Below are 23,758 nucleotides of genomic sequence, written 5' to 3'. Positions count from 1 at the left end.
TCTGAAGGCTTTTGCTGACTTTGAAAGCTACTCTGCTCAGCTCCCCAAGAAAAGGGGCAGAACATCCCAGGTGGGGTGGGTGAGCAATGTGTGGGGACCGGGTCTGCCTGCGCTGTGTGCCAGCAGGGAGGAGGGAGGGTGAAGGATTCACTTCTCTTCGTCTGTCCATTCTTCAGGCTGTGACGTCTCGCCTCATGAGCCCCAGACCCCAGCTGACCCTCTACTCTTCACTCCAGCTCCCTCAACTTTTGCAGTTCATCTTTTATGTACTCTATTCTTGATTTCCCTGTGAAGAATTACTCCTGCCTCCATCAGATTTCAGGTCCCACTGCAGTAGTGTCTAGCGGGGCTGACATGCCTGGCCAGAACTTCCTGGCTGGGTGGGGGTGTGGGGGGTCCTAAGCTGTTAAGTCAGGGCCAGTGGCACTGCACCCCAGCTCTGCCCTCCTCCACAAGAGCTACGGGCTCTTGTGCATGGCCAGAGAGTCACCTCCAAGGATTCTGCTTCTGTCACTGTGTGTGCTGAATCCCTCTCAACTGTGCTAGGGGTGGAGAGGCCAGAGAGATTGTCACAGGCAAATGGCTGAGTTCCTGAGGAGCCTAAGGTTGGAAGGCCACGGGGCTCGGGGTCACTCAAGGGGCCCAGCACCCAGGTATGGGGCAGCAGTGCCTGAGAGTCGCCTGTGGAGGTGCTGTCACTGGCCTCTGACATGGTGGCAGGCAGGGCCACACATGGGCTGCCCCAGGCTCAGTGGAGAGGCGCCGGTCCTGGCCCTCTGCCGGCGGGGCCTCCCGGGCTGCGCGTCTCTGCCGTTGATGGGAAAGCCAGCTTCTGCTGACGTGGTGGGTTTAGCTTGCTGTTGGCTCTGTGCCCTGCCGGCTGGAGCGTGCCCCTGACCTCCATGGAAACATGCCTAGCCTTGCCAGCTGGCAGGCCTCACAGGAGCCCCAATGGTGCTGGCCCCTGAGGAGGATAGGGAGGCTGCTCTGTGTCTGGGCTGATTGGCCCTGGCTACCACACCACAGCCCCTCAGGCCTGCAGCCCCCTAACTCTGGGCAGGCACTCAGCCCTCACTGGCTTACCTGGGTGGGCCTCCTCTGGCTCCCAGGCAAAGACCAGAGCACAGGGAAGTGCTGTTTGCAGGAGTCTCCTGCTTTCCTCAGGGCTGCCAGTGAGGGGACCAGAGACTTTCTACATGAGCTGGAGCCAAGCTACAATACCCCACCCCACCCCACCAACCTGCAGGAATCAAATACTAGGCTGGTGCCTTGTCCTGCGGGCTCCCCTCTTGGCTGTGCCAACAGGAGCTCCTCCCTCTCCCCCCAAGACCAGGGCAAGTGCTGTCTTCACCGAGATCCTGAGTGGCTATTTGCAGTACCATTTCACAAATGAGAAACTGAGGCAACCCAGAACAGACAGCTAGCTGACTGCCCATGGCCTGAGGCCTCCAGCCACTTCCCTGCCATGGCTGTCACTTGGTCCATTAGTGTTCTCATGGAGGGCCTTCTCCAGCACTCAGCCTGTGGGCTGAAGAGTGTACTGGACAGACAGGAGGTGCCCCAGGTTGGTCTTGGCCTGGGTCCGAATGATGGCATCCGAATGATAACAGGCGTGTGCTCACTGCAGGACCCTTGTTGGACCCCCTGGAACAGCAGCTGCAGAGCCAGCACCATGAGCATATCAGCTCTCGGAGGTAGTACCAAAGGTGAGCCCAGAGTCATGCGGGGCTGCAGGGCATGTCCTGGGATCCCAGGCTGATCCCTGCTGAGGTTCTGGCCTTGCCCCCAGGAAAGGCCCTCCCACAAGCTGAGGAGGAGCGTAAAAATGTCCTGAAGCAGATGAAGGTACGCACCACACTCAAGGGCGACAACAGCTGGATCACCAAGCAGGCTGACTCGGAGGGCCGCACACTGTAAGCAAGAGGCCACCTTGGCCAAGATGGCAGCCAGGACTGCGCTGCGGGGTGGGATGGGGGGGCGGGCGGGACAATTTCAGTCCATGGCACGACCCACCCAAGTGCAAGACTGGAATCCCCCACTTCTGGAGGGGCAGGCAGTCTCTGGGCTGGGATCTTCAGCCGGGTGGGTGGCCTGGAGACTAGGATTCACTCATCAGCTCCCCATCTTTCTGCAGAGAGCTGCCCCCCCCAGGCCCTGGCCGCAGCAGGACCACATCCTTCTCATCAGTGGGGGATGTCCCAAAAACCAGGTAAGTGGTAGCAGGGGCTGGTGCTTCTGGGACAGGGAAGGACTCAAGCCAGAGAAGGCCAGCTCCCCCACCCCTGTGTGGCCCTGGCATTGCCCTCCACTGGGTCTTCAGGCCTCCACTGCCAGCCTGGAAGGAAATTAGGGGGCACCCTTCACCCCACCTTAGCTGAGCCTGAGTGCTGAGTGCACTTGGCAGTCAGCAAGACATTGCATTCACTCCTGGCATCCCAAGTTCAGTATGTGACCAGCCCATCTGTTCCTGGACAGAGGGACTGCGCCGCCATGCTCCTCTCCTGCAGCTTTGACACCCTTGTCCTCAGCACTCACCTTGCCCCTCTCAGTCCTCCTTGCCTCAACATGTGCCACCAGTATGTCCTGCCCTGGCTAGAGCTGGGGGGCCTCAGAGCAGCAGGAAGGGAGTGAGGTGCCAGGCTCTGCCCCTCGCCCTCTGTGAGCCTTTCTGGGTTAGGGACCGAGCTGGGTCAACTTAGGGGAGGGGGTGCGATGCATCAGCAGTCCTGGATGGGATTGTTACCAGGTCCCAGTCAGGGGGTAGCTCCCCCTGGGAGAGCTCTGGGTCCTCCTCCAGGCAGCCCCCAGGAGGCCTCCCTCACGCTGGGCCTTTGCCTCTTTCTCCACCATAGAACGAGCATCCGGGCCCCCACAGGCTACATCATTCGGTAGGTGACCTTGGCCACAGCTCTGTGCTGCCCTCCCCCTTCCTCCCCTCTGCACACACACTGCTTCTCCAGGGGAGTCTCACCTATTTCTTTGGGGTCTCTTCTAGGGGGGTGTTCACCAAGCCCATAGACAGCTCATGCCAGCCCCAGCAGCAGCTCCCTAAGACCAATGGAGCTCCCAAGAGGTATGTCTGTCTCTCAGGTGTAGGCAAGCCAATGGGGTGGGGTGGGTCCTGGCCAGACTCAAGGCTGCCACCCAAGAGGGTTGTAGGTGAAAGCTTTTGTCCTGTGTGTATATGAGGGGGCTTGCCCTGGGCAACAACACTAGGGGGCCACACAAGGTGACTGTGGGAGCAGGACTCATCAGAAACTGGGAGCTGGGAAGAAGCTTCTGGGTGAGTGTATGGCCTATCCTGGGGACTCAGAGTTGAAGGTTCCCCAGTGGTGACTTGCCCTGGTCGCCAGGAATGGGGAGGGACTAGGAGAGGGAGCTTGGCATCTGGTGGGACTGGGGCTGCATCAGAATGAAGGGGACATGGGGAGTGAGGGCTGCTTGACCACTGACCACTGTTTGGGGCAACTGAGGGTCTGAGAGCAAAGGGGAGAGGCCACCTGCCACCTGCTTCTGGGCTGCGTGGACCACCTGGTGGCTAGAGGAGCCGGGCACTGAGGGGCAGGGCACATGGAAACTTGTTGCTTCTCCAGCAGTTTGGGATTGAGAGGAGCCTTGGCTGGGGGCCCCCGACTGTCCTCCTCCGGCTACAAGATGACCACGGAGGACTACAAGAAGCTGTGAGTATCACCGCTCACCTTTCTGTTCCCAGCATGGCCTGGGGTGTCCCTGTGCTGACAAGAGGCAGCGAGTCAGATGACTGTGTACTCCACTTCGTATCTTGACACAGGGGGCTGCGGGAGCTCCTGCAAGGGGCTTATGGGCTTGCAGATGGGCTTGGGCCTCAGGCTGGCAGCCACGGTGACTCCTAAAAATGCCCCCTCCCCCTGCAACAGGATCTGATGATCCTAAGGCTGAACCTGAACCTGCTGCTGGATCCCCAACACAATCGACATGCAAATCCTTAGGGTTCCTGGTGGAACTCCCCTTGTAGTCCTGATGAAAGTGTCTGGGTAGAAGTGTGGGATCTTCCCAGGGTCCTAGGCATGGCCCAACATATATATATATTTATTTATTTATTTATTATTATTGTTTTATTTTTACCAGAGCCCTACTCAGCTTTGTCTGATGGTGGTGCTGGGGATTGAATCTGGGACCGTGAAGCCTCAGGCATGAGAGTCTTCTTCTTCTTCTTCTTCTTCTTCTTCTTCTTCTTCTTCTTCTTCTTCTCCTTCTCCTTCTCCTTCTCCTTCTCCTTCTCCTTCTCCTTCTCCTTCTCCTCCTCCTCCTCCTCCTCCTCCTCCTCTTCCTTCTCCTTCTCCTCCTTCTTCTTCCTCTTTTTTTTGCCTCCAGGGTTATTGCTGGGGCTTGGTGTCTGCACCATGAATCCACTGCTCCTGGAGGACATTTTTCCCCCTTTTGTTGCCCTTGTTGTTGTAGCCTTGCTGTGGTTATCATTGTTGTTGTTGATGTTGTTGGTTGTTGGATAGGACAGAGAGAAAGGGAGAGAGGAGGGGAAGACAGAGGGGGAGAGGAAGATAGATCTGCTTCACCGCCTGTGAAGCGACTCCCCTGCAGGTGGGGAGCCGGGGGCTCGAACCGGGATTCTTACACCTGTCCTTGCGCTTTGTGCCACGTGCGCTTAACCCGCTGTGCTACCACTTGACCCCTATGCACGAGAGTCTTCTTGCAGAACCATTATGCTGGCTCTCTTGACCCTTCCACATCTTGATATACTTTGTTCCTTGTCACCATCACTCAGTGACAAGGAGCAGCTAGGGCATTCTGCAGAAGGGGTAAAGTTCATACCAGGTGTTAGGGGGCAGTTAGGGTGGGCTTGAGGGAAGCGGGGAGAGGAGTCATGAGCAGAAAGCTTGGTGACTGAGGATGGTAGTCTGTGCCCTGAAGTGGGGCTGGGGACCAGCACCTTACTCTGCTGCCTGCCACCTCCAGGGCACCCTACAACATTAGGCGCAGCTCAGCCTCTGGGGACATTAAAGAGGAGGAAGTGCCTTTCTCTTCCGATGAGCAGAAACGGAGGTAACAGCTCCTCCCCTCACCACTACGCACACAGACTGGCAAGTTCCCTGTAGACCAATGAGAGGGATTGTGCCCCGTGGGAGGATGCTGGTGCTGGTCTGTGGGCTGTCTGCAGCAAGCGTCACTTCTTTATTCCCAGAGCCACCCATCCAGTGCCAGGCCAACTTCCTGCCCGTCCTAAAGGCAGAGTCTATGGTGGCAGACTGTCCACTGTACCACCAGTCACTGTACCACCAGCTCTCTGTGCCTCAGTTTCCTCTTCTGTCATGACGGGGCATTCCACACCCACATTCCTGGGAAGTCAGGCTCCAGAGAGACCACATGAGTGGGCATCCTCCAGGGCAGCCCTTGGCTTGTCTTGGGAGTGGGCATGTGCCTTGCTTTTCCCCTCTGCCTCCGCGGGCAGCCACAAGTCCCACCGGCCGCCCAGCAGGCCCCCACCCTATATCACCCCAGGTCGGAGGCTGCCAGCAGCGTGCTGAGGAGGTCGGCACCAAGGGAACACTCGTATGTGCTGTCGGCAGCCAAGAAGAGCAGCAGGTGAGTTGTCAGCAGGGCTGCCCACCAGGCCCACACCCAGGAACACTGCGCATCCCCTGCCTTGCATCAGATTTGAGCCTTCCGGGCTTGTCAGATGCACTTTCTGGAACACTGGTGCCTGGTTGCTGCCCGCAGGGCTGTGGTGTGGGGGGAGAAGAGAGAGGGCCACAGGAGCCTGGGGACTCAGTGGCCATGACATTGCTGGCCCTGGGAGCCTACTGCCCACACCCCTTTCTGCTCTTTCCAGCAGCCCAACTCAGGAGGCGCAGGCCCCGTTCATTGCTAAGAGGTGCGTGTCTGTCTGAGGAGAGGTCACGGAGAAAGCCACTGGCCACAGGGCTGGAGGGGCAGGGGACAGGCGCAGCTTCTGTCTGGAGGCCGGGAAGGCTCCTGTATGGCTGTGGTGCTTGCTCTGTGTGGGCTGGGATCAAGAGCCTTGCCATTGAGAGCCCTAACCTGGCCTGGACCTGGGGAGTGACCATGGCATTGGCAGTGGGCCTCAAAGAGATGACATGGTTTAACGGGGGATGATGAGGGAATCCCTTTAAAGCAAGGCAAGGGTGTCAATATCAGCTGAGACAGGAGTGCTCTGGAAGAGGAGAGTACTTAGGGGACAAGGAGGGCATTTCTGGAAGGCCGGGCCCTGAGGAACTGGGAGAATGAGGGCCAGCATGCCAGGGGCTCAGGACAGAGAACCCAGCTGGCATATCTCCAGCAGCATGGAGGACGGGACAGATGACAGTGTAGTCTGACTGGCCAATATAACAAGACACCATAAATGGGTGTCACAATCAGCAACAAAGTCTTAGAGGCTTCAAGTCTAAGAGTAAGATAAGACTGGTTCCTTCTGGAAACCACAGGACAGTCTGTCGTGGTCCTCTGTTCTGGCCTTTGGGGATTGCAGACAGCTCTTGGTGTCCTTGGCTTGTGGCCACATCACTCCATCTCCATATGCATTCTCACATGACCAGTCACTGTGTCTGTGTGGACCTCTCTGTATCCTTGTCAAGTTAGGACCTCCCTCCTCCTGCTCACATCTGCAAAGACCCTATTCCCAGATGAGCTCACAGTCATGGGACTGAGGGGGATATGAGTTAAGGGAGGAGGCACTATTCAACCCAGTAGGCTGTCCCAATTCCAAGCTGGAGCCACTGAACCCCCAGACATGGGCCACCTCATGGCCCACAGAGCATTGAAAGCAAGTGTATCTGTTGAGGGCAACCCAGCAGGCAGGGGCATCACAGATGGTGCATCTCTTTCTCTTCTTTCCCAAAGGGTGGAGGTGGTGGAAGAGGAAGGGCCTATGGAGAAGAACCAGGAGTCACCTGCTCTGGCAAGACCTTCCTCAGGCTCGGGCAGGTAACTGCTGCCCATCTTGGCCTGGCACTGTGGAACTTTTGCCAGGCCACCTTTCTACTGGGTCTCAGGATCAGTGTCCTCAAGTACTCAGTGGCAGGATGCAGTATAGCAGTTGCTAAGGGCAACCTGGCTAGATGCCGCAGTGCTGAAAGGAGCCACACAGCCTCTGCTCTGGGGAGGGGTGCCTCTCTCATCTGTTCAGCCTAGTGGCAGCCACAGTGTCAGCCAGGGGGTCTGATGGCTGTGTTTCTCGGGCACCAGTCCTGCCACATTCAAGCTTCTCTGTGGCCCTCCTGGAAGGTGGTCCAGTTTGCAGTGCCAGTGCTGCCCTGCATGCCCCTCCGTGGCCCCCTGTGCTGCTCAGTGCCATTTTCCTTTCCAGTGTTGATGGAGGCCGAGCCAAGGTGTCTCGGGCCATCTGGATTGAACGCATGCCCAGTGTGGCCAGCTCCTCTGCAAGCTGGGAGCCCAGGTAGGTGCTGCGAGCTGGCAGGGGGCAGGGCGGTCTGTGGGGTGACTGGACAGGGGCAGGTGAGTGCTGGTGACCTCACTCCAGGTGTGGCCTGGTTTGCCCCGAGCCGGAGCCCGCTGTCCCTCGGAGAATGGGGCTCTCTTGTCGGCAGTCAAACCGTCAATGCCTCCTTGTCCTTTGCTGAACCGCTCCATCGGCCACCGCCCTGCCGCCCCAGAGCGGGTGTGGTTTCCACAGCTTGCCAGGCTGGCAGCTTGGCCTGAATCCAGAGGCCAGGTCTGCTGAGCACTGGGTGTCTGTGACCCCCCTGGGAGGCCCTGAGGCCAGAGGCGTGAAGCATCTGTCCCAGAAGGTCACTTTTGAGGGCCTTAGGGCCAGTTCTAGTGTTCCCAAAGTCACTGCAAGTCCCCTTCCCTCCCCACGTCAGTGCTACAGACTCCTGAAGACTCTAGTTCTTGGGGCCATCTCCTCTGTGGTGGGCCTGGATGCCAGGAGGGATACAGAGCTTCTGTCCAGAGGGAGTGGGTGTGGGCCCCAGCCTATGGCTTCATGGCAAGACAGCCACCTTTCCTTGTCCAAACTGCTCTCCAGGAGAAGTTAGCAAGGAGAAGACAGACTTGAGTGCTCCTCCCCCCACACACACCGCCAGATGAGACATGGCCATTGATAGGAGCTGGGTGCTGTAACCAAGTCTCAAACCAGAGGGCTCAAGTGACAGAAATGCATGCCCTCCCAGCCTGGGAGGCCAGAAGTCAAGGTGCACTTGTCCCAGGGCTGCTTTCTCCAGAGGCCTCTGATGTGGGCAAGGAGACAGCTATGTTTCCCCGCACCCCCGTGTTCTCACAGCGGTGACCCTGTTTGCAACTGAATCTGCTTCTCTTTTTCCAGAGAGCCCAGTCAGATGAGTAACCCCCACCCCCAAATCCAGCACGTGCTCATCTGACTTTTTCAACCAGCAGCCACCCTCTCTCTGAAATCAAGTCTTTCTGAGGGCCTGGGGGTGGGACCCCACACATGAACTTGGGAAGAGACATAGTTCAGTCATAAACAATACACATCCCTCACTTCTGTTTTTCTGTTTTGAAAAAATAGGAGCCAATGGTTTCTGATACTGTTGAAAGAGAAAATGACACGAATTTGGTTGTGCTACATTATGGAGTGGAACGTGATTTTATTATTTGTTCCAGAATGTTCTTGGGGTGTCACTGCACATCCCCTGTCTGTCAGAGTGAGGTGGCCAGCTCAGTTTACTGAGCTGCTGCAACAGTGTCACAGGCTTGTGACTCAAACAACAGAGAGGTATTGTCTCCCAGTTCTAGAGGCTACGAGCCTGTATCAAGCTTATCTCGCTTGTGTGGCCCCAGGAGGTAGAACTGAGGCCAGGTTAGGGAATGTTCCAGAGGTCAGCCATGTCTCCTGATGGGGCAACCTCCAGCAGGAAGGAGGTCTTCAAGGAGGCTGGTCCCCACCCCCGCCTAGCCCCATACACTAGTAGGCTCAATTCTGCAGGAAAGCTCCTCAGCTCCTACCACAGGCCACCAAAAGGATCGCCCAAGCAACCTCCCCCCACCCCCACATGAAGACAGATTCTGTAGGCTGCCCCCACCTTGCTGGCTGGCAGGCAGAACAGGTAGTGAACAGTGAGTGAGAATGCAGCTTTGAGCATGAAGCAGAAACCCAAGCCCTACTGGCTGCGTTGTTGCTTCTCTGTACCTCAGTTTCCCCATGAGTAAATCGAAGGCAGTTCACTGGGGTGATGCTACCCTGGTAGATTCTGGAATGAGCAGGACTCCTCTTCAAATACCGAGAGGTCACAATCGCCGCCTGCTGGCCACCCAGGAAAATGCAGCTGTGGTTGCCTGAGGAGGAGGCACCCCACCGTCCCCAGTGACTGGGACCCTGGTGAACGAGTGTCCCTGGTCTTTAGCAGTGACAAAATTCCGATGAGCCTGGAATTCTCGGGCTCTGAGGATCCAGGAGGGGCTGGAAGGGAGCCTGGCAGGGAGTGGCAGGAGCCTCAGTTGTGAAGAGCTGAGGCTGCCGGGACGGGACGAGGCCCAGCAATGGAGCTTCAAACCCAGGTCTCGAGGTCAGAGTTTAACCTAGCTGTGGGCTGGACCTCATGCTCCCTCCCACTGTGTGTACTGGCACTCCTCAGTCCTCCACGGCCTTTTCCCTGTGCCTGTGGCCCCAACCCTAGAGTGCCACTTCACTGGCACTATTCCCATCCGCAAAGAGCCTACTTTCACGGAAAGCAGAGGCTAGGGCTGCCATGTAGCTTGTAGGGGGGCGGGTATAAAGCAATGCAGAGAGACTCCTCCCTGGAAGAGATGCCATCTGATCTGGGTGATTAAGAAGGACTTGCTTAAGAGGAGTGGGAAGGGGGCAGCTTGGGCAGGCCAGGGCAACACTCTTCCTCCCTCCCTTCCTCCCTCCCTTCCTCCCTTCCTTTTTTCTTTTTTTTAATTTAAGAAAGGAGACATTAACAAAACCATAGGATAGGAGGCTTACAACTCCACACAATTCCCACCACCATTTCTCCTCTGTGACATGACCTGGAGTTCCAATAAGGACATCTGCTTACTTACCCAGAATGCTCCTGAATTGAGTGTATCCCCGGGCTTGGTGCTAAGTGCTGCATTAGATAGAACACAACAGGCCTGGTCCTTGAAGCCCGGGAGGAGACAAGCAGAGATCAGAGCCCCTTCTGCTTCATTTTGGGGGAACACTTGCCTCTGGCAACCCTGCCAGTACACTGAGCACACCGGGGCCTAAGTATCACAGCAGCCCTCTGCCCACTTGACTTAGGCTAGCACCAGATGCCAGTGTCACCTTCACAGAGACAGAGCAGCTGAGTCACCCATGGCAAGGACACCTGCCTGTCTCCCCTCTGGTCCCTCAGAGACCCGTATGCCTGTGGACATGCCATTCGAAGTGCCAGTGTGCTCGTGTCACACTCTTGCAGGCTGAACCCTGGTTTCTGTGGCCAAATCAGCTCTTCTTGTGGCACTTCAGGCTCTGCCTACCCCAACCCACAGCTGGTTGTGGCCTGGCTCCTCCTCCAGGAAGCTTCTCAGTGCTCTGGGTCAGCACTCAGGCCTTCCACTGGCTGCACATGTCCCCACTTAGAGGGGCCTTCAGTACCTGGCCATGGGAGCAAGCCTGCATAGCCATCTTGTAACCTCACTCTGTGCATCCCAGAGGTGTGGCTTGGGGTGAAGGGTGGCCCATAGAGTTCCAGGATCTCACTGTGGCTCGGACCTCTGGGCCTGAAAGCAGCAGAGGATTCATGAGACCCTGTGATCCCTAGTGGTCTGAGAGTGCTGCGGGCCTTCACTTCTGGCTCTCTCCACAGTACTGCCTACCATGCTTGCTTGCTCCTCCTTTGGGCTGTGTTCAGTCCCCCAGAGCCCAGGGACTCAGACCCCCCCCCCCCGCCACGTTAGAAGTTGGAGGGAGCTCAGGTCAGGCTTAGACAGGGTCCAGGCTCAGCTGTAGGCGTGTGCAGGTCAGGGGGCATGAGCACAGGGGAACACAGGTCTGGCCTGTCGGCAGGAGGGATTCACGGACCTCTCTCTGCAGTGCGAGAGGCGAGGAGATCGTTCGCCTGCAGATCAGCACCCCTGGAGCTGGACTCCACCTGCTGGCGCCCGACCAGGAGGGAATGAGGTACGGGCCCTATGGCTATCCCAGCCATCCCCCACATTGTGGAGAGGCGTCCGAGTGGCTGCATCACCAGAGAAGCTCAGTTGCACTGGGTCCCGGCTACCAGCTCCTCGACACTGTGGGCTCAGTCTGTGGGAGCCTGGCCCGGAACCCCTGTGCAGCACCCCAGCCAGAAGTGCTGATATGCCCTGGTTGGGGCAGGCACAGTGAGTGCCCTGTTCAGCCTAATGCCCAAGGCTGCTGTCCTCTGGTGAGAGGGAGCACTGTGCCTGGTGCCAGGGAGACAAGTGATGAGCCCTTAGTCTGCCGGCAGCATGCTATGTCCCTGGTGGGGATAACCAGCCAGGTGACAGCCAGAGGCAGGACTGTGGGCTGGGAGCAGGGCCTGGGAGGGGTGGTATCCAGGGGGTCTGAACCAGTGGAGGGATGGACCATTCAGTCATTCACTCAACAGCCACTGGGCTGGGGTCACTCAGGGCCAGTGGGAGATCCAGCAGGACCCATTATACTGTGGGCACACACATGGCAAGGGAAGGCTTCCTGGAGGAATTGACATCCAAGGCAAGTGCTGAGCAATCTGCAGACTCCTCAACTGTGCTCCTTGGAGGGGGAAGGACCACCCTCTACCCAGTTGCCAATGAGCCTCATTCTTCTGTGCGTCATTGCTTCAGAGATTGCTCTGTTCCCAGTGCCCTCACCTGCATCCAGGCCTCCTCTGTCACCTACGTGATGCCTGTGACCGTCCCCACCAGCCCCAGAGCCTCCCCCACATCTGGGTGGCAGACGAGGCGGAGGGGCCAGGAGTGTGGGCAGGTGGGCATGCCGGTGCCCAGTGGGTAGACCAGGAGTACAGGAGTGGCAGCCTAGAGTAGGTGCAGATGGCAGTGCCAGATCCTGGGGTGGGTGTCTGGGGGACAGTTGGCCTGCACTGGCAGAGGCCAGCTTTCCAGAGTCGACAGCTCCTGGTGATATACATGGGGCTTTCAGCTCTTGGGTCTCTGGGGCTCAGCGGACACCTGCAGAGGAGCTGGCTGCCCTCAGAAGAAAAAGTGGGGGTGCTCTGCTAATGTCTCTTTTCTTCCTAGGTCTCCCTTGAGTCCCAGAGACAAGGAGACCACTAGCTTTGGAGATCCCAAGAAAGACATGATTGGCAAGGCGGGTGTGGAGTCCGATTCTGCCAGGTGGGCTGTCTGGGCACATGGCACTGGAGCAGGGCCCCACGAGGGGTAGTGCAGTTCCCAGAGCGCAGCTGTGGGCAGAAGGAACCAAAGTGGGTGGGGGTGGGCTGCAGCATGCCAGGCCCTGAGCACATGGGGGGGAGGGGCAGAACGGAGGAGGGGGACACCAGCCAGCCCCTCCTCCCTCTGTCAGGGATCAACAGCTGTGGGCTCAGGACACAGTTAGATGAGAAGGATTGAGGGGCCCAGGGAGTCTATGGCTACACCCAGCCACTACCCTCCACTCATCTGTGTGCTACCTGCCCAGATCTGGAGCCGGGGCGGGGGGCAGTTGGGGGATCGCAAAGGATCAGAGCCCACAGCCTGGTCTGCCTGCCCCTCTTCTGCATGTGAACCCCCAGTAGGGTTCAGCTGGGCACTGCCGCCTTGCTGTGTGTGGGCTTCCCTTCTGCTCCTCTGCTTCTGTGGTGGGAAGATTCCATGGAAGCTGTCAGGGAGGCCTGAGGCCTGGACTCCAGTCAGGAGCCACTCTGGGCCAGGAATGGAAACTGTGGAGCCAACAGGCATTTGCCTCCTGTCACAGGGCCGAGCGCAGGACCCAGGATTTGAGGGTGTGTGTGGAGAGCCAGGCCCCTCTCCTGTTTGCGGGCATTCTCATCCCTGGTGGCCATCCCTGGCCCTGGCTTTCTGTGTGGCCTCCCCTGTACCCCAATCTGGATCCCTCTCCTGCCGTTACCCTCCAAGATCTCCGGGGGGCCAGGGCTCCCAACTAATGACACCAGTGCTTGCTTTCTGGCTGAGTGCCTAGGACAAGCCAGAAGGGGAGGGCTTCGTCCCTGCCCCTCCTGCCCCTCCAGAGGCCCCCTGAGCCAGTGCCAGGCGCAGTGAAAGAAATGGCTCAACTTCACACTGGCTGGAGTCAGGGCCACTTTCTCAGGAGACAGCGAGTTTCACAGTCCCACCTGTCCCCAAGTGGTTCCAAAGCAGACCCAAGTCATCCTTGGGGGAAAGGCAGGTGGCTAGAGGCCACACGTATGCTGCCAGCTGCCACAGTCTTGCCAGGCAAGTGGCCTGAGAACAGCTTCCACCCAGTCCCAACCCGCTGTTGTCCCCTGCATCCCCCTGCCCACCCAGGCCCCGTCCTGCCTGCCATCACTGTTTCACATCTGAGGTCTGGAGCCAGACTCACAGCTTTTGCATCCAGTGGCACAGGGACACACAAGAAGAGACAACAGGCCTCGGCCTCCAAGCATTGAACCTCAGCAGCTCCAGAGGCACTGGGGACTGGGCTGTCACAGCACATGATTTGTGTGCTCTTTGCTCTGCTCTTTCAGTTGTCTTGCTCACAGTGACCTTGACCGTGGTTCTCAGGAAACATGGATGCACTGTCTTTCCCAGAGGAAAAGCTGTTTCCTGGCACCAAGGAATGAGCACAGTCTCGGGCTGCACAATGTCTCCCTGGCTCAATTTTCTTTAGACTTTAATCATTTATTTTGTTTGACAGAACAGAGACATTGAGAGAGACAGAGACATAGAAATAGAGGAATGGGGGAGAGACCTGCAACACTCCTTCACCACTTGTGAAGCTTTCTCCCTGCAGGTGGGGAGCAGGGGCTTGAACCTGGGTCCTTGTGCATGGTAATACATGCACTTAACCAGGTCTCCCACCACCTGGCCTCAGCCCCATTTCTCATTCTCTCCTCTGTTCTTGCCTTCTTTTTTAAAAAAGACTATTTATTTCCCTAGTTGTTTTATTGTTGTTGTAGTTATTATTGTTGTTATTGTTGATGTCATCATTGTTGGATAGGACAGAGAGAAATGGAGAGAGGAGGGAAAGACAGAGAGGGGGAGAGAAAGAGAGACACCTGCAGACCTGCTTCACCGCCTGTGAAGTGACTCCCCTGCAGGTGGGGAGCCAGGGCTCGAACCGGGATCCTTTCGTCGGTCCTTGTGTTTTGTGCCATGTGCGCTTAACCTGCTGTGCTACTGCCCAATCCCTTCTTCTTGCTTTCTTTATTTTGTTGCCACTGAGGTTATCATTGGGGCTCAGTGGCTGCATGGCAGAACCACTACTCCTGGCAATTCTTTTTTCTTCCTCCCTCCCTCCCTTCCTTCCTTTTTTTTTATAGAGACATAGAAGTTGAGAGGGAAGAGGGAGATAGGGAGACAGAAAGAGAGACACTTGCAGTCCTGCCTAACTACTGGAGTAGCTTCTTCCTTGTAGGTAGGAGCCAGGGGCTTGAACCTGGGTCCTGCATAGCAACCTGTGCACTCAGCCAGACGCTCCACTGCTTTGGCTCTCCTTTTTTTTTTCCCTCCTTTTCTTTCTTTTGATAAAGGGGGGGGGGGCTAGGTGGTGGCACACCTTGTTGAGCTCACATATGTGTGTAAGGACCTGGGTTTGAGCCCCTGGTCCTCACCTGCAGAGGGAAGGCTTCATAAGTGTTGAAGCAGTGATGCAGGTGTCTCTGTCTCCTCTCACTATCTCCCCATTCCTCTAAATTTCTGGCTGTTTGTATCAAATAAATAAAGATTAAAAATTAAAAAAAAATATATAGAGAGAGAAATAGGGGAGTCTCCATAGCACTTCTCCACCATCCGTGGTGCAGGCCCTGGTGCCTTTCATAGTGGTCTCCCATGACACTGTTCGCCCATATCCTCCACCCCAGCCCCACTCCCCACAGTGATCATGTTGAAGCTCAAATAGGTCAGGAGCCATGCCCAGATTCCCCCAGGGAGGTGGCACAGCTGACTAGAGTGCAGGTACTGTGCCTCCAAGGAGCTTAAAGCTTCTCAGTGCCATCCTGTCTGGGAGAGAAGGGGCACACAGGGACAGTCCTGAGCTCAGGCTTGACATGGCCTCCTCCCACAGGCTGTGCTCAGCTGCGGCAGTCACCCCAGCCCCGGAAGAGCCAGAAGGACACGACTCAGACCCCCAGCCCCACCAGTCTGCACCAGGGGCTGCCAGGTAAGGGTGGGTGGCTGCTTAGCCTACCGCCTCAGCCTCAGCTCCAGTGCCCCAGGATACCCTTGAGCTCCATAGCTCCATGGGACTTTCCTAGCAGGTGATTGTGAGGGGTAGCACAGGCTTGGTCAGACTCCTGACCTGGAGCTGCACCCACCTGTTTCTGCTCATGCCTGTAGATACTGGATCCTCAACCCAGGAGACCTCCCCAAAGACCCAGAGCTGGTCAGGGATCACACCTGGCCTTGAAGTCAGGTGCTAAGGCCAGAATCAGGAATCGTGGAATATTATTATACACAGAGACACCTGATGGCACAGCTAGGTCCCCTTCCCCTCAAGAAGTCAGCCAGGCAGGGGAAGTCTTGGGGTTCCATCTGAGGTCTCCATGGCCCTGTGTGCTTTCTCCCTCAGCTCCAGTGCCACTATGGCCTCTGCCACCCTGGATGACAGGAAGAGTGACAGCCCCACAGATCTGGAGGCAGCAGATACAGACCAGAAGGGGTAAGGGATCTGGGGTATGGAGAAGCTCTGGGGTGGACAGAAAGATGAGCAAGGCCCCTGAGCTGGTAGGAGGCTCGTGGCCAGGGCTGGAAACCCACCTGCAAGCTGGGGCCTTTGTCTCTGGGGCCATAGGGCTTTCTGTATTGCCTCCAGCCAGGAAGTCCCCCAGGTGTTCAGTCAGCACCACTCCTGCCCTGTGTTGATATTCTTGCCTGGCCCCTACCTCCTGGAGGGTGGGTTCCACAGGCAAATCTGGCCCAGCTAATGAGGAGCAACACTCAGCCTGGGCTGCAACAACCTATCTTCAAGCAAAGGGAACAGAAGATTCCCAGGGTCCTGGCACCCACTGCAGCCCGCTGTGTCTGACTCTAAGGGTCCCTGTGAGAGAATGACTTGTTGAGGCAGTAAAGGGCTAACTAGCCTATTGTCCAGGTACACCTAGTGATCACAGCAGCTCTCCACTCTCAGTCTCTCCCTGTCAGCCCACAGTTCTGTCTGCCAGGTGTGTGCCAAATGAGGTAGACACTTAAAGGCCTGGAGAGCAGTTGTCTGTACTTCTGGGAAAGGCTAGACCTCAGAAACAGCCAAGTGTGAGACAGAAAAGCAAGCTGACACAGATGAGTGAAAGGGTAGTTCACAGAAGGAATCCTCAAAGGCAGAATCAAGTCCAGCAAGAGCTATGAAGGGGACAAGGCTGCAGACAAGGAAGTGCAAATCGTAAAGTCCTTCTGCAGGAGCATGCTTAGCTTGTCCCAAAGTGTGATAGTGGTCAGCACCTAGAACATGACGAGATAGTTGGAGCAAGACCTTCCTAAACTGCACTCTGCATCTTATTTGAAGCTTTGCTATGCATCTTACTTATATGAATCTCTTTTTAAGTTTTAAGCCAAAGAAGAACATGATTTGATTCAGGTGCGTAGAAGGTGGATGCTGCTTTGCACACTGAAACCACATTGAATTTGTTTGTTTGTTTGCTTTAACACCTGTCACCATCACTTAAACCAGTATGCTGGGGGATGGAGGCTGAGGGTGGGAATTGTAGCTTAGGTTTCTGAGCCCATTATGTCACTTTCCCTGTTTCTAATTTCACTGACAAGAGTGAAAGTAGTAACTGTTCCCTATAGGTTTTTTTTTTTTTTTTGCAGTCTTCCCAGACACATTGTGAAATTGGTTAAGATGTGGAAACCGAAGTACAGAAAAAATAACTGACTTGTCCATTCTTACAAATGGTAGAACCAAGTTCCGACCAAGAACTCTAAAGAGGCGGGGGGGAACCCTTGTTTGTAAAATCTGTTCTTTGGAACAGAAAGAGTAACTCTCAGCTGCTCAACATGTAAAGTAAAGCCATTTGCCTGGTCTCTAACAGTATCCCCTGGGATAGAGCTGGGTGTTCACTATTGAGCTGGACAGTGAAGTCAACTGAGGGAACCTTGTGAGAAGCAAAGCCCAGATCCAGGTGATTGTAAAGACCAAACATGGGACTACTTTTCTGTGTTGTTTAAAAACTTGCAAAACTATTACAACCTTTCTCAATCAGTTTTTCACAACACTGACTGTACTTGAGAATCACCCAGGAAGTGTTCATGATACTGTAAAAGCGCCCAGATTATTTAACATTCAAGGGCAGTGGTTCTGGCCCAGGGGCTCTTTCCCGCCTTCTAGGAGGCATTGCCTGAAGGCCTCTCTAATTGGCACAACTGAGAAGCAGTGCATTTGGATTGCTAGTATGCTAGGACTATGCAGAGGCCTCATCAGTTATCTGGTCCTAAATGCCCATCATGCTGAGAGCCACAACCCTGCGCAAGAGTGTTTACTAAGTCTGGGCGAGCAAGAAAGAAGCGCCTGCAAAACTTCCGCGCTGCTTTTCTAGAGGTGACATGCACATGTGCACTTGCGCCAGAGGGGGCAGAGAGCCCGTCCTGTGTGCACTTGCGCAAAGTATACCCCCGGGCCCGCGCGCCACAATGAGCGCGGTCTCGGCCTCTGTGCGCCTGCGCGCCCCGCCATTTGCTCGAGCCGCGAGCTGGGGTCGCAATGCTCGTCGGGAAGGGCGACCGGCCGCACAGCAAAATGTCTGCCGGCGCCGGCGCATCCTCGGCGGGACCGTGGTGCTGCGGCGCCGGCGCCGGCCTCCAGGGGGCGCGCGAGGATCGCGAATGAGGCGCGGAGCTCCTCTGGCCCTGCGGGCGGGCTCCGGGCTCCCTCCCCGCCCCCTCTCCGCAGGTCCCGGGCCGAGCCGAGCCGGGCGGCGGTGGTAGGGGGCTGGCGGGCTGGGGGGGGCGCTCTCTCGCTTGTCGGGTTGGGGCCTGCTGGCCGGGCCGGGTCCTCGCCTCGGAGCGCGCCTGTCCCTCCCGCCCAGGCTCACGGGCGGGGGGTGGGATCGGGGCCCCCAAGCGACGGGAGGCGGGAAGCGTGTCCTGGGTTGGGGGGAGGGGGGGCTCTGGGCACTGCACCCCGCCCACCGGGGTGGGGGAGGAGGGGCCCAGTCTCTGGTCACCCCGCACACCGGGCCCTGGGCCCCAGGTCAGCTGGGTCTAGGGATCTGCTGAGCTGGGTGGGGGCGGGGGGACCCAGGACTGGAGGGACTCTGCCTACTCTGATTTTGCTTCATCATAAGTCCTTGGTGATGCTGCAGAGTGTAGTGATCCAGGACATGGACCTCTTGCTTGTGTTCAAAACCAGATTCTGTCACTTAATGGCTCTGTGGCCTTGAGTGCCTCATTCATCTCCCCTGTGCCTAGTTTTCCTCAAATAGTGACGGTAATAGTTCCTCCACATGGGGCCGTTATGAAGGTTTCATGGCTTTGCATGTGGAGGCGTGTTGCACATGTCGTGGCACAAAGTGCTGTGGCAATGTCAGACAAGTAGCCCATCCTTCCCGCACTGGACTGTTATTTTACCACTAGAAACAGATGCTGATTTTCTCTGTCATGTTAATGTTGGCTTTCCAGGTTTCTGTTCTTTATGCATAGGGAGCAGATACACATTTGTCAGTGTGAGCAAGTCAGTTTGAGGTGTTGCGAGAATGGAAGGGGATATTCTCTTTCATATATAGGCTATGACTGAATCAGTGATTGCCATTGTCTCTGTTAAGGTTACTGGGGGCTTCATCTCATTTCAGTCAGAACTTGCTTTTACATGTTTATTTACTTTTAACTTTTAAAAAATATGTTTCTAATCTACCAGAGCACTGCTCAGCTCTGGCTGATTGTGCAGGGGATTGAAATTGGGAACTCAGAGCCTCAGGCAGGAATGTCATTTGTGTAGCCATTATGCTGTCTCCCCCAGTTCACATTTTTTCTTTAAGATTTACGTGTGTGTGTGTGTGTGTGTGTGTGTGTGTGTGTGTGTGTGTGTGTGTGAGAGAGAGAGGGAGAGGGAAGGAGAGGGAGAGGTGGGGGTGTGGGCGGAGAGACTGAGCACACATATCACGCTGGCACATGCAGTTCTAGGGCTTTGCATTAAGGATCTCATGCTTGAGAGTCCAGTGCTTTATCCTCTGCACCACCTCCTAGGCTACCTTGTTTGTTCTTAGGCACAGGACTTCAATATAAACAATTCACTCCCAGGCATCTGAGCCTGGAAAACCTCTGGGATGTTGCATTGCTCACTCATGCTTCCAGTGACTGACTGAGACCCCTTACTCATCCACTTGCTTCTGTGTGCGGTTGACCTTCAAATTGCTCTTTGCAGTGAATCTTGGCTGTATTCACAAACTTGGCGAGACGATTTCTGCCTCTTCTCTCTCTCTCTCTCTCTCTCTCTCTCTCACACACACACACACACATACACACACACACACACACACACACACACACACACACATGGTTAAATCCAGGATTTTGCACAATTGCAATACCACCCCTGAACAGTCTCCCAAACCCATTTATTTCACTCTTAAATAAAGTAGTGATTTAATATTTATTTACAAAATTATGTGATCGTTGGTAAAATTCACACCATTCCTACCACCACAGTTCTGTGTCCTCACCACCCTCCACTGGAAACTGCAGTGGTTTCCCCAGCATCACAAATATGGATTGAATATTATTTCTGTAACTATATTTATATATATGTTTGCCCACTTTCCCCTACGGTCCTGCTTTCACCTTTTTTTCCCATTGATTTTTGTTGTTGTTGTTGTTGCTGTTGCTTCCAGGGTTATGGATGGGGCTTGGTGTCTGCATTATGAATCCACTTCTCCTGGTCGCCGTTTTATTCATTTTTTTAAAAATAGAACAGAGAGAAATTGAGAAGGGAGGGGAAGCTAGAGAGGGTGAGTGAAAGATAGACATTGGGAGTCAGATGGTAGAACAGCGGGTTAAGCGCAGGTGGTGCAAAGCCCAAGGACCAGCATAAGGATCCCGGTTCGAGCCCCCAGCTCCACACCTACAGGGGAGTTGCTTCACAAGCAGTGAAGCAGGTTTGCAGGTGTCTATCTTTCTCTCCCCCTCTCTGTCTCCCCCTCCTCTCTCCATTTCTCTCTGTCCTATCCAACAACGACGACAACAGTAATAATAACTACAACAATAAAACATCAAGGGCAACAAAAGAGAATAAATAAATATAAAAAATCTTTAAACAATTAGACTTAAAAAAAAAAGAAAGATAGACACCTGCAGACTTGCTTCACTGCTTGTGAAATGACCCCCCTCCTGCAGGTGGGGAGCCGGGGACTCAAACTGAGAATCTTGCACAGGTCCTTGTGCTTCGTACTGTGGGTGCTCAACCTCGATCACTTTCTAAGTCATACTGACATCTGTTACTACTTCTGAATGTCCTTGCTTTTTTTCCTCTTCTTTCTCTGGGTCCTGATGGAATCGGAGTTTAGAGCCCTCTGGTTATCTACCTCTCTGGGAGTATGGACCAAAATTCTTATGGGGAGCAGAAGATGGGAGTTCTGGCTTCTGTAATTACTTCTCCACTGGACATGGGTGTTGGCAAGTGGATCCATCCCCCCAGCGTATTTCTATCTTTCCCTAATGGGGTAGGGCTCTGGAGAGGTCATTTATTTCATTCTTTTATTCATTTGAGAGAGAGGGAGAGGGAGAGAGAGGAAGAGAGGGAGAGGGAGAGGGACATATACCACGACACTGCTCCACCATCCATGTAACTCCCTCGTGCCATCCACATAGGTGCTTGGGGACTCCAAGCCAGAGAGTCACACACAACAAAGAGTGCTCTCCCTGATGGCTTATCTCTAGCTCCATTTTGATCACTGTGGTTATTGCTGGGATCTGGTGCCTGCATGACTCCACCATTCTCAGTGATTATTTTTTTGGTAGAGGGTGATAGAGGAGAAAGAGAGAGAGAGAGAGAGGGAGAGAGAGAGAGAGAGGGAGAGAGAGGACACCTGCATCACTGTTCTACTACTTGTAAAGCTTCCCCCCTGCAGGTGGGGACTAGGGGCTTGAAGCCAGGTCCTTGCAATTGGTAGCATCTACATTCTACCAGGTGAGTCACCACCTGCCCCTCCTAGTCACTTTTAGCCTGTTTCTTTAGAGGACTGTGGTGGGCAGGACCTGTGATAAAGTTCAGGCTACAGTTGGCTCTGAGTTCCCAGCGTCCACAGCCAAGCTCCGTAGGCCTTCTAGGTTTGTCTTTGACTCCCATGTGTGTGTCACAGGCTGAGGGATGGACACGGCAGCATCTTGCTGGCTAAGGGAGTGGCACTGTGGGGGCTGCCTTTGATGGAGGGGAGGGGACCAAGAATATGGACAGCCGCTGCTATGTTATAGTCATTGGACTTCTCTTCCTGCCTCCTGAGGAGCCAGGTTTGAGCAGAGGAGGGGACTGTGTGCTGGCAGTGAGCCCTGGTCCCAGGGCGCCCAGTCCACAGCGCTGGCTGTCTATTCGTCCTCAGCATCCTGACTGGTCCGGAGGAGGAGGATGTGTCTGCCAAGGTGGGAGAGGCCTGGCAGGAGAAGCCTGGGGGCATAAGGGGTGGCTGTAAAGATCCAGCTACGCCTGCCCTGCAGCCGGAAGACTGTGACACCTCAGAGCAGCCCATCGGCCCTGGAGGACCCGAACAGCTGGTGGAGCTGGGTGGCCAGACCAACAGGTGAGGACCATCTAGGTCTGGGCTCTGCTGCTCCAGCGGGGGCTGAGATGGGGCTCATGTCCTAGTTAGGGTCACACATATCCCGGCCACCCACACACATTGCCCCAGGGGGCCTACCTCTCATGGCCAGAGCCTAGATTCCTGATTGAAGCTAGGGTCTCTGGGATCTGTGGTGTGCAAGTCCTGTGTTCATTTTGATGTTGAGCTCTCAATGCCCGCATCTTGGCCACTGCCAGATGTGCACTAAGTACATTCTTTCTGCTGTGCAGCCACTCCCCAGAGCTTTCCAGCATGTAAACTGGAGCTGCCTCATTGAACAACTCCCCAGGGCCTCACCCTCAGTCCTTGTCACCCTCTTCTCTTCTTTCAATATGAGTCTGACCACAGGAGGGACTGACCTCAGGCAGCTTTGTCCCTCTGGGACTGAGTGGCGTCATGGATCATGCTGCGTAGGTCTCCTTATGTGCACTGGGCTCATTGCTCATGTGTTTGCCTGTCGGGCTACTTGCATCACTTCCACCTTCTGCCTATCAGGAAGCTTACTGCTCTGAACATGGGTATGCAGCCATATCTCTGAGACCCTGCTTTCCCTCCTTGGGGCTATGCACACAGAATCAGGGTTGGTGAATCATGCAGCATCTGCGTTTAATGTTTTGTGGCACCTGTGTGCTGCTGTTCACAACAGCTGTACCTTTTATGCTCTCACTGAAGAAAGCCAGAGGAGCTGTAAGCAGGCACATGCTAAGGTGAGCTGCAGAATCACTGTGCTGTCTCCTCAGCCACATAAAATGTGTTTTATTTTGTTGATAGAGAGATACACATAGATAGGTAGATAGATAGATAGATGGATAGATAGATAGAGACTCCAGAGCCCTGCTCAGCTCTGGATGATGGTGGTACTGGGGATTGAATCTTGGACCTCAGAGCCTCAGGCAGGAGAGTCTTTTTCAGAGCCACCATGCTGTCTGCCCACCTTATTATTTAGTTATTTACTTGTTTATCAGGAGTTCCATATGAGACAAAGGAGTCAGAACACAACTCTTGGTGCATGTCACACCAGGGATTGAATCAGTTACCTCAAGCACTCAAGTTCGATGCTTTATGAACTGAGCCATTTCCCAGACAATGGTGATCCGGTCTGCAGGTGTCTGTCTTTTTCTCCCCCTCTCTGTCTTCCCCTCCTCTCTCAGTTTCTCTCTGTCCTATCCAACAACAATGACAACAATAATAATCACAACAACAATGATAAACAAGGGCAGCAAAAGGGGAAAAATAGCCTCCAAGAGCAGTGGATTCGTGGTGCAGGCGCTGAGCCCCAGCAGTAACCCTGGAGGCAAAAAAAAAAAAAAAAAAGTTGAATAAGTCAGCTACACTCAGAACTGGTTGGTGTTGGGAGGCAGCAAGGCGGAGAGACACGGCAAGTCCCACTCGCAGCAGAACGAACTGGGTGGACTGTGTGACCCTCCTGGTCAGACTGGCAGGTGGAGGAGCTCCAAGCTGCCAACCTTTGTCCACAGGCCAGTGTACCAGTGCCCCTTCACCCAGGCCATGGCAGCAGGCTCCACAGGCCTGGCTTTCCCAGCTAGCAGCTTGCCTGGCTGGTCCTGGCACACTAGGCTGTGCTTCAAGGTGGGTGGCGGCAGCCTTGTCTGCCTGCTGGTAGCCCAAGCCCTGCAACATGCCTGAGGTGGCTCTGGACCAGTCACCTCCCCGTCCCAGACCCCAGGCCTTCCGAGTTCCTGTGTTTGTGTCTGGCCACTGGCAGGGCATCCAGTAGCCAAGCTCCATTGGGCGGGGAGGCCCATGGAGTCTGCTGGCAGGGAATGAAGAGCCCCAGGTGGAAGCAAAGCAGTGTTGCCCTGAGCTCCTGCTGCTCCTTGTAAGGGGTTTTCTGCTTCAGCTCTTTCTGAAAATAATATGATCTCACTGGATTTGAGTCTGTTTGGACAGTCACATTTTTTCTTTCTGTGTAACTT

General features: G+C 55.1%; 1 protein-coding gene across 7 annotated transcripts in view; it reads left to right on the top strand.

The window, feature by feature from the left end:
- The window catches only part of ZNF185 (zinc finger protein 185 with LIM domain), a 46,954-nt gene that overhangs the window by 7,367 nt on the left and 15,829 nt on the right, over positions 1-23,758 (top strand). For 2 of the 7 annotated variants that reach the window (XM_060183487.1, XM_060183483.1), the window contains exons 2-17: positions 1,628-1,706; positions 1,790-1,913; positions 2,135-2,209; positions 2,853-2,888; positions 2,996-3,073; positions 3,594-3,680; positions 4,954-5,040; positions 5,497-5,580; positions 5,828-5,869; positions 6,856-6,939; positions 7,322-7,411; positions 10,994-11,080; positions 12,163-12,258; positions 15,128-15,223; positions 15,632-15,721; positions 21,585-21,782. In XM_060183487.1, the coding sequence (XP_060039470.1) occupies positions 1,673-1,706; positions 1,790-1,913; positions 2,135-2,209; positions 2,853-2,888; positions 2,996-3,073; positions 3,594-3,680; positions 4,954-5,040; positions 5,497-5,580; positions 5,828-5,869; positions 6,856-6,939; positions 7,322-7,411; positions 10,994-11,080; positions 12,163-12,258; positions 15,128-15,223; positions 15,632-15,721; positions 21,585-21,782 (1,388 nt within the window). In that variant the 5' untranslated portion in view covers positions 1,628-1,672. The remainder of the gene's footprint in view (positions 1-1,627; positions 1,707-1,789; positions 1,914-2,134; positions 2,210-2,852; positions 2,889-2,995; positions 3,074-3,593; positions 3,681-4,953; positions 5,041-5,496; positions 5,581-5,827; positions 5,870-6,855; positions 6,940-7,321; positions 7,412-10,993; positions 11,081-12,162; positions 12,259-15,127; positions 15,224-15,631; positions 15,722-21,584; positions 21,783-23,758) is intronic. The other 5 variants (XM_060183485.1, XM_060183484.1, XM_060183486.1 and 2 more) reach the window with 5 other exon arrangements.

Source organism: Erinaceus europaeus, chromosome X (assembly GCF_950295315.1).
Source record: "Erinaceus europaeus chromosome X, mEriEur2.1, whole genome shotgun sequence".
NCBI lineage: Eukaryota > Metazoa > Chordata > Mammalia > Eulipotyphla > Erinaceidae > Erinaceus > Erinaceus europaeus.
The sequence above is the reverse complement of the archived record's forward strand: the minus strand, read 5'-3'. Positions and strand labels throughout refer to the sequence as shown.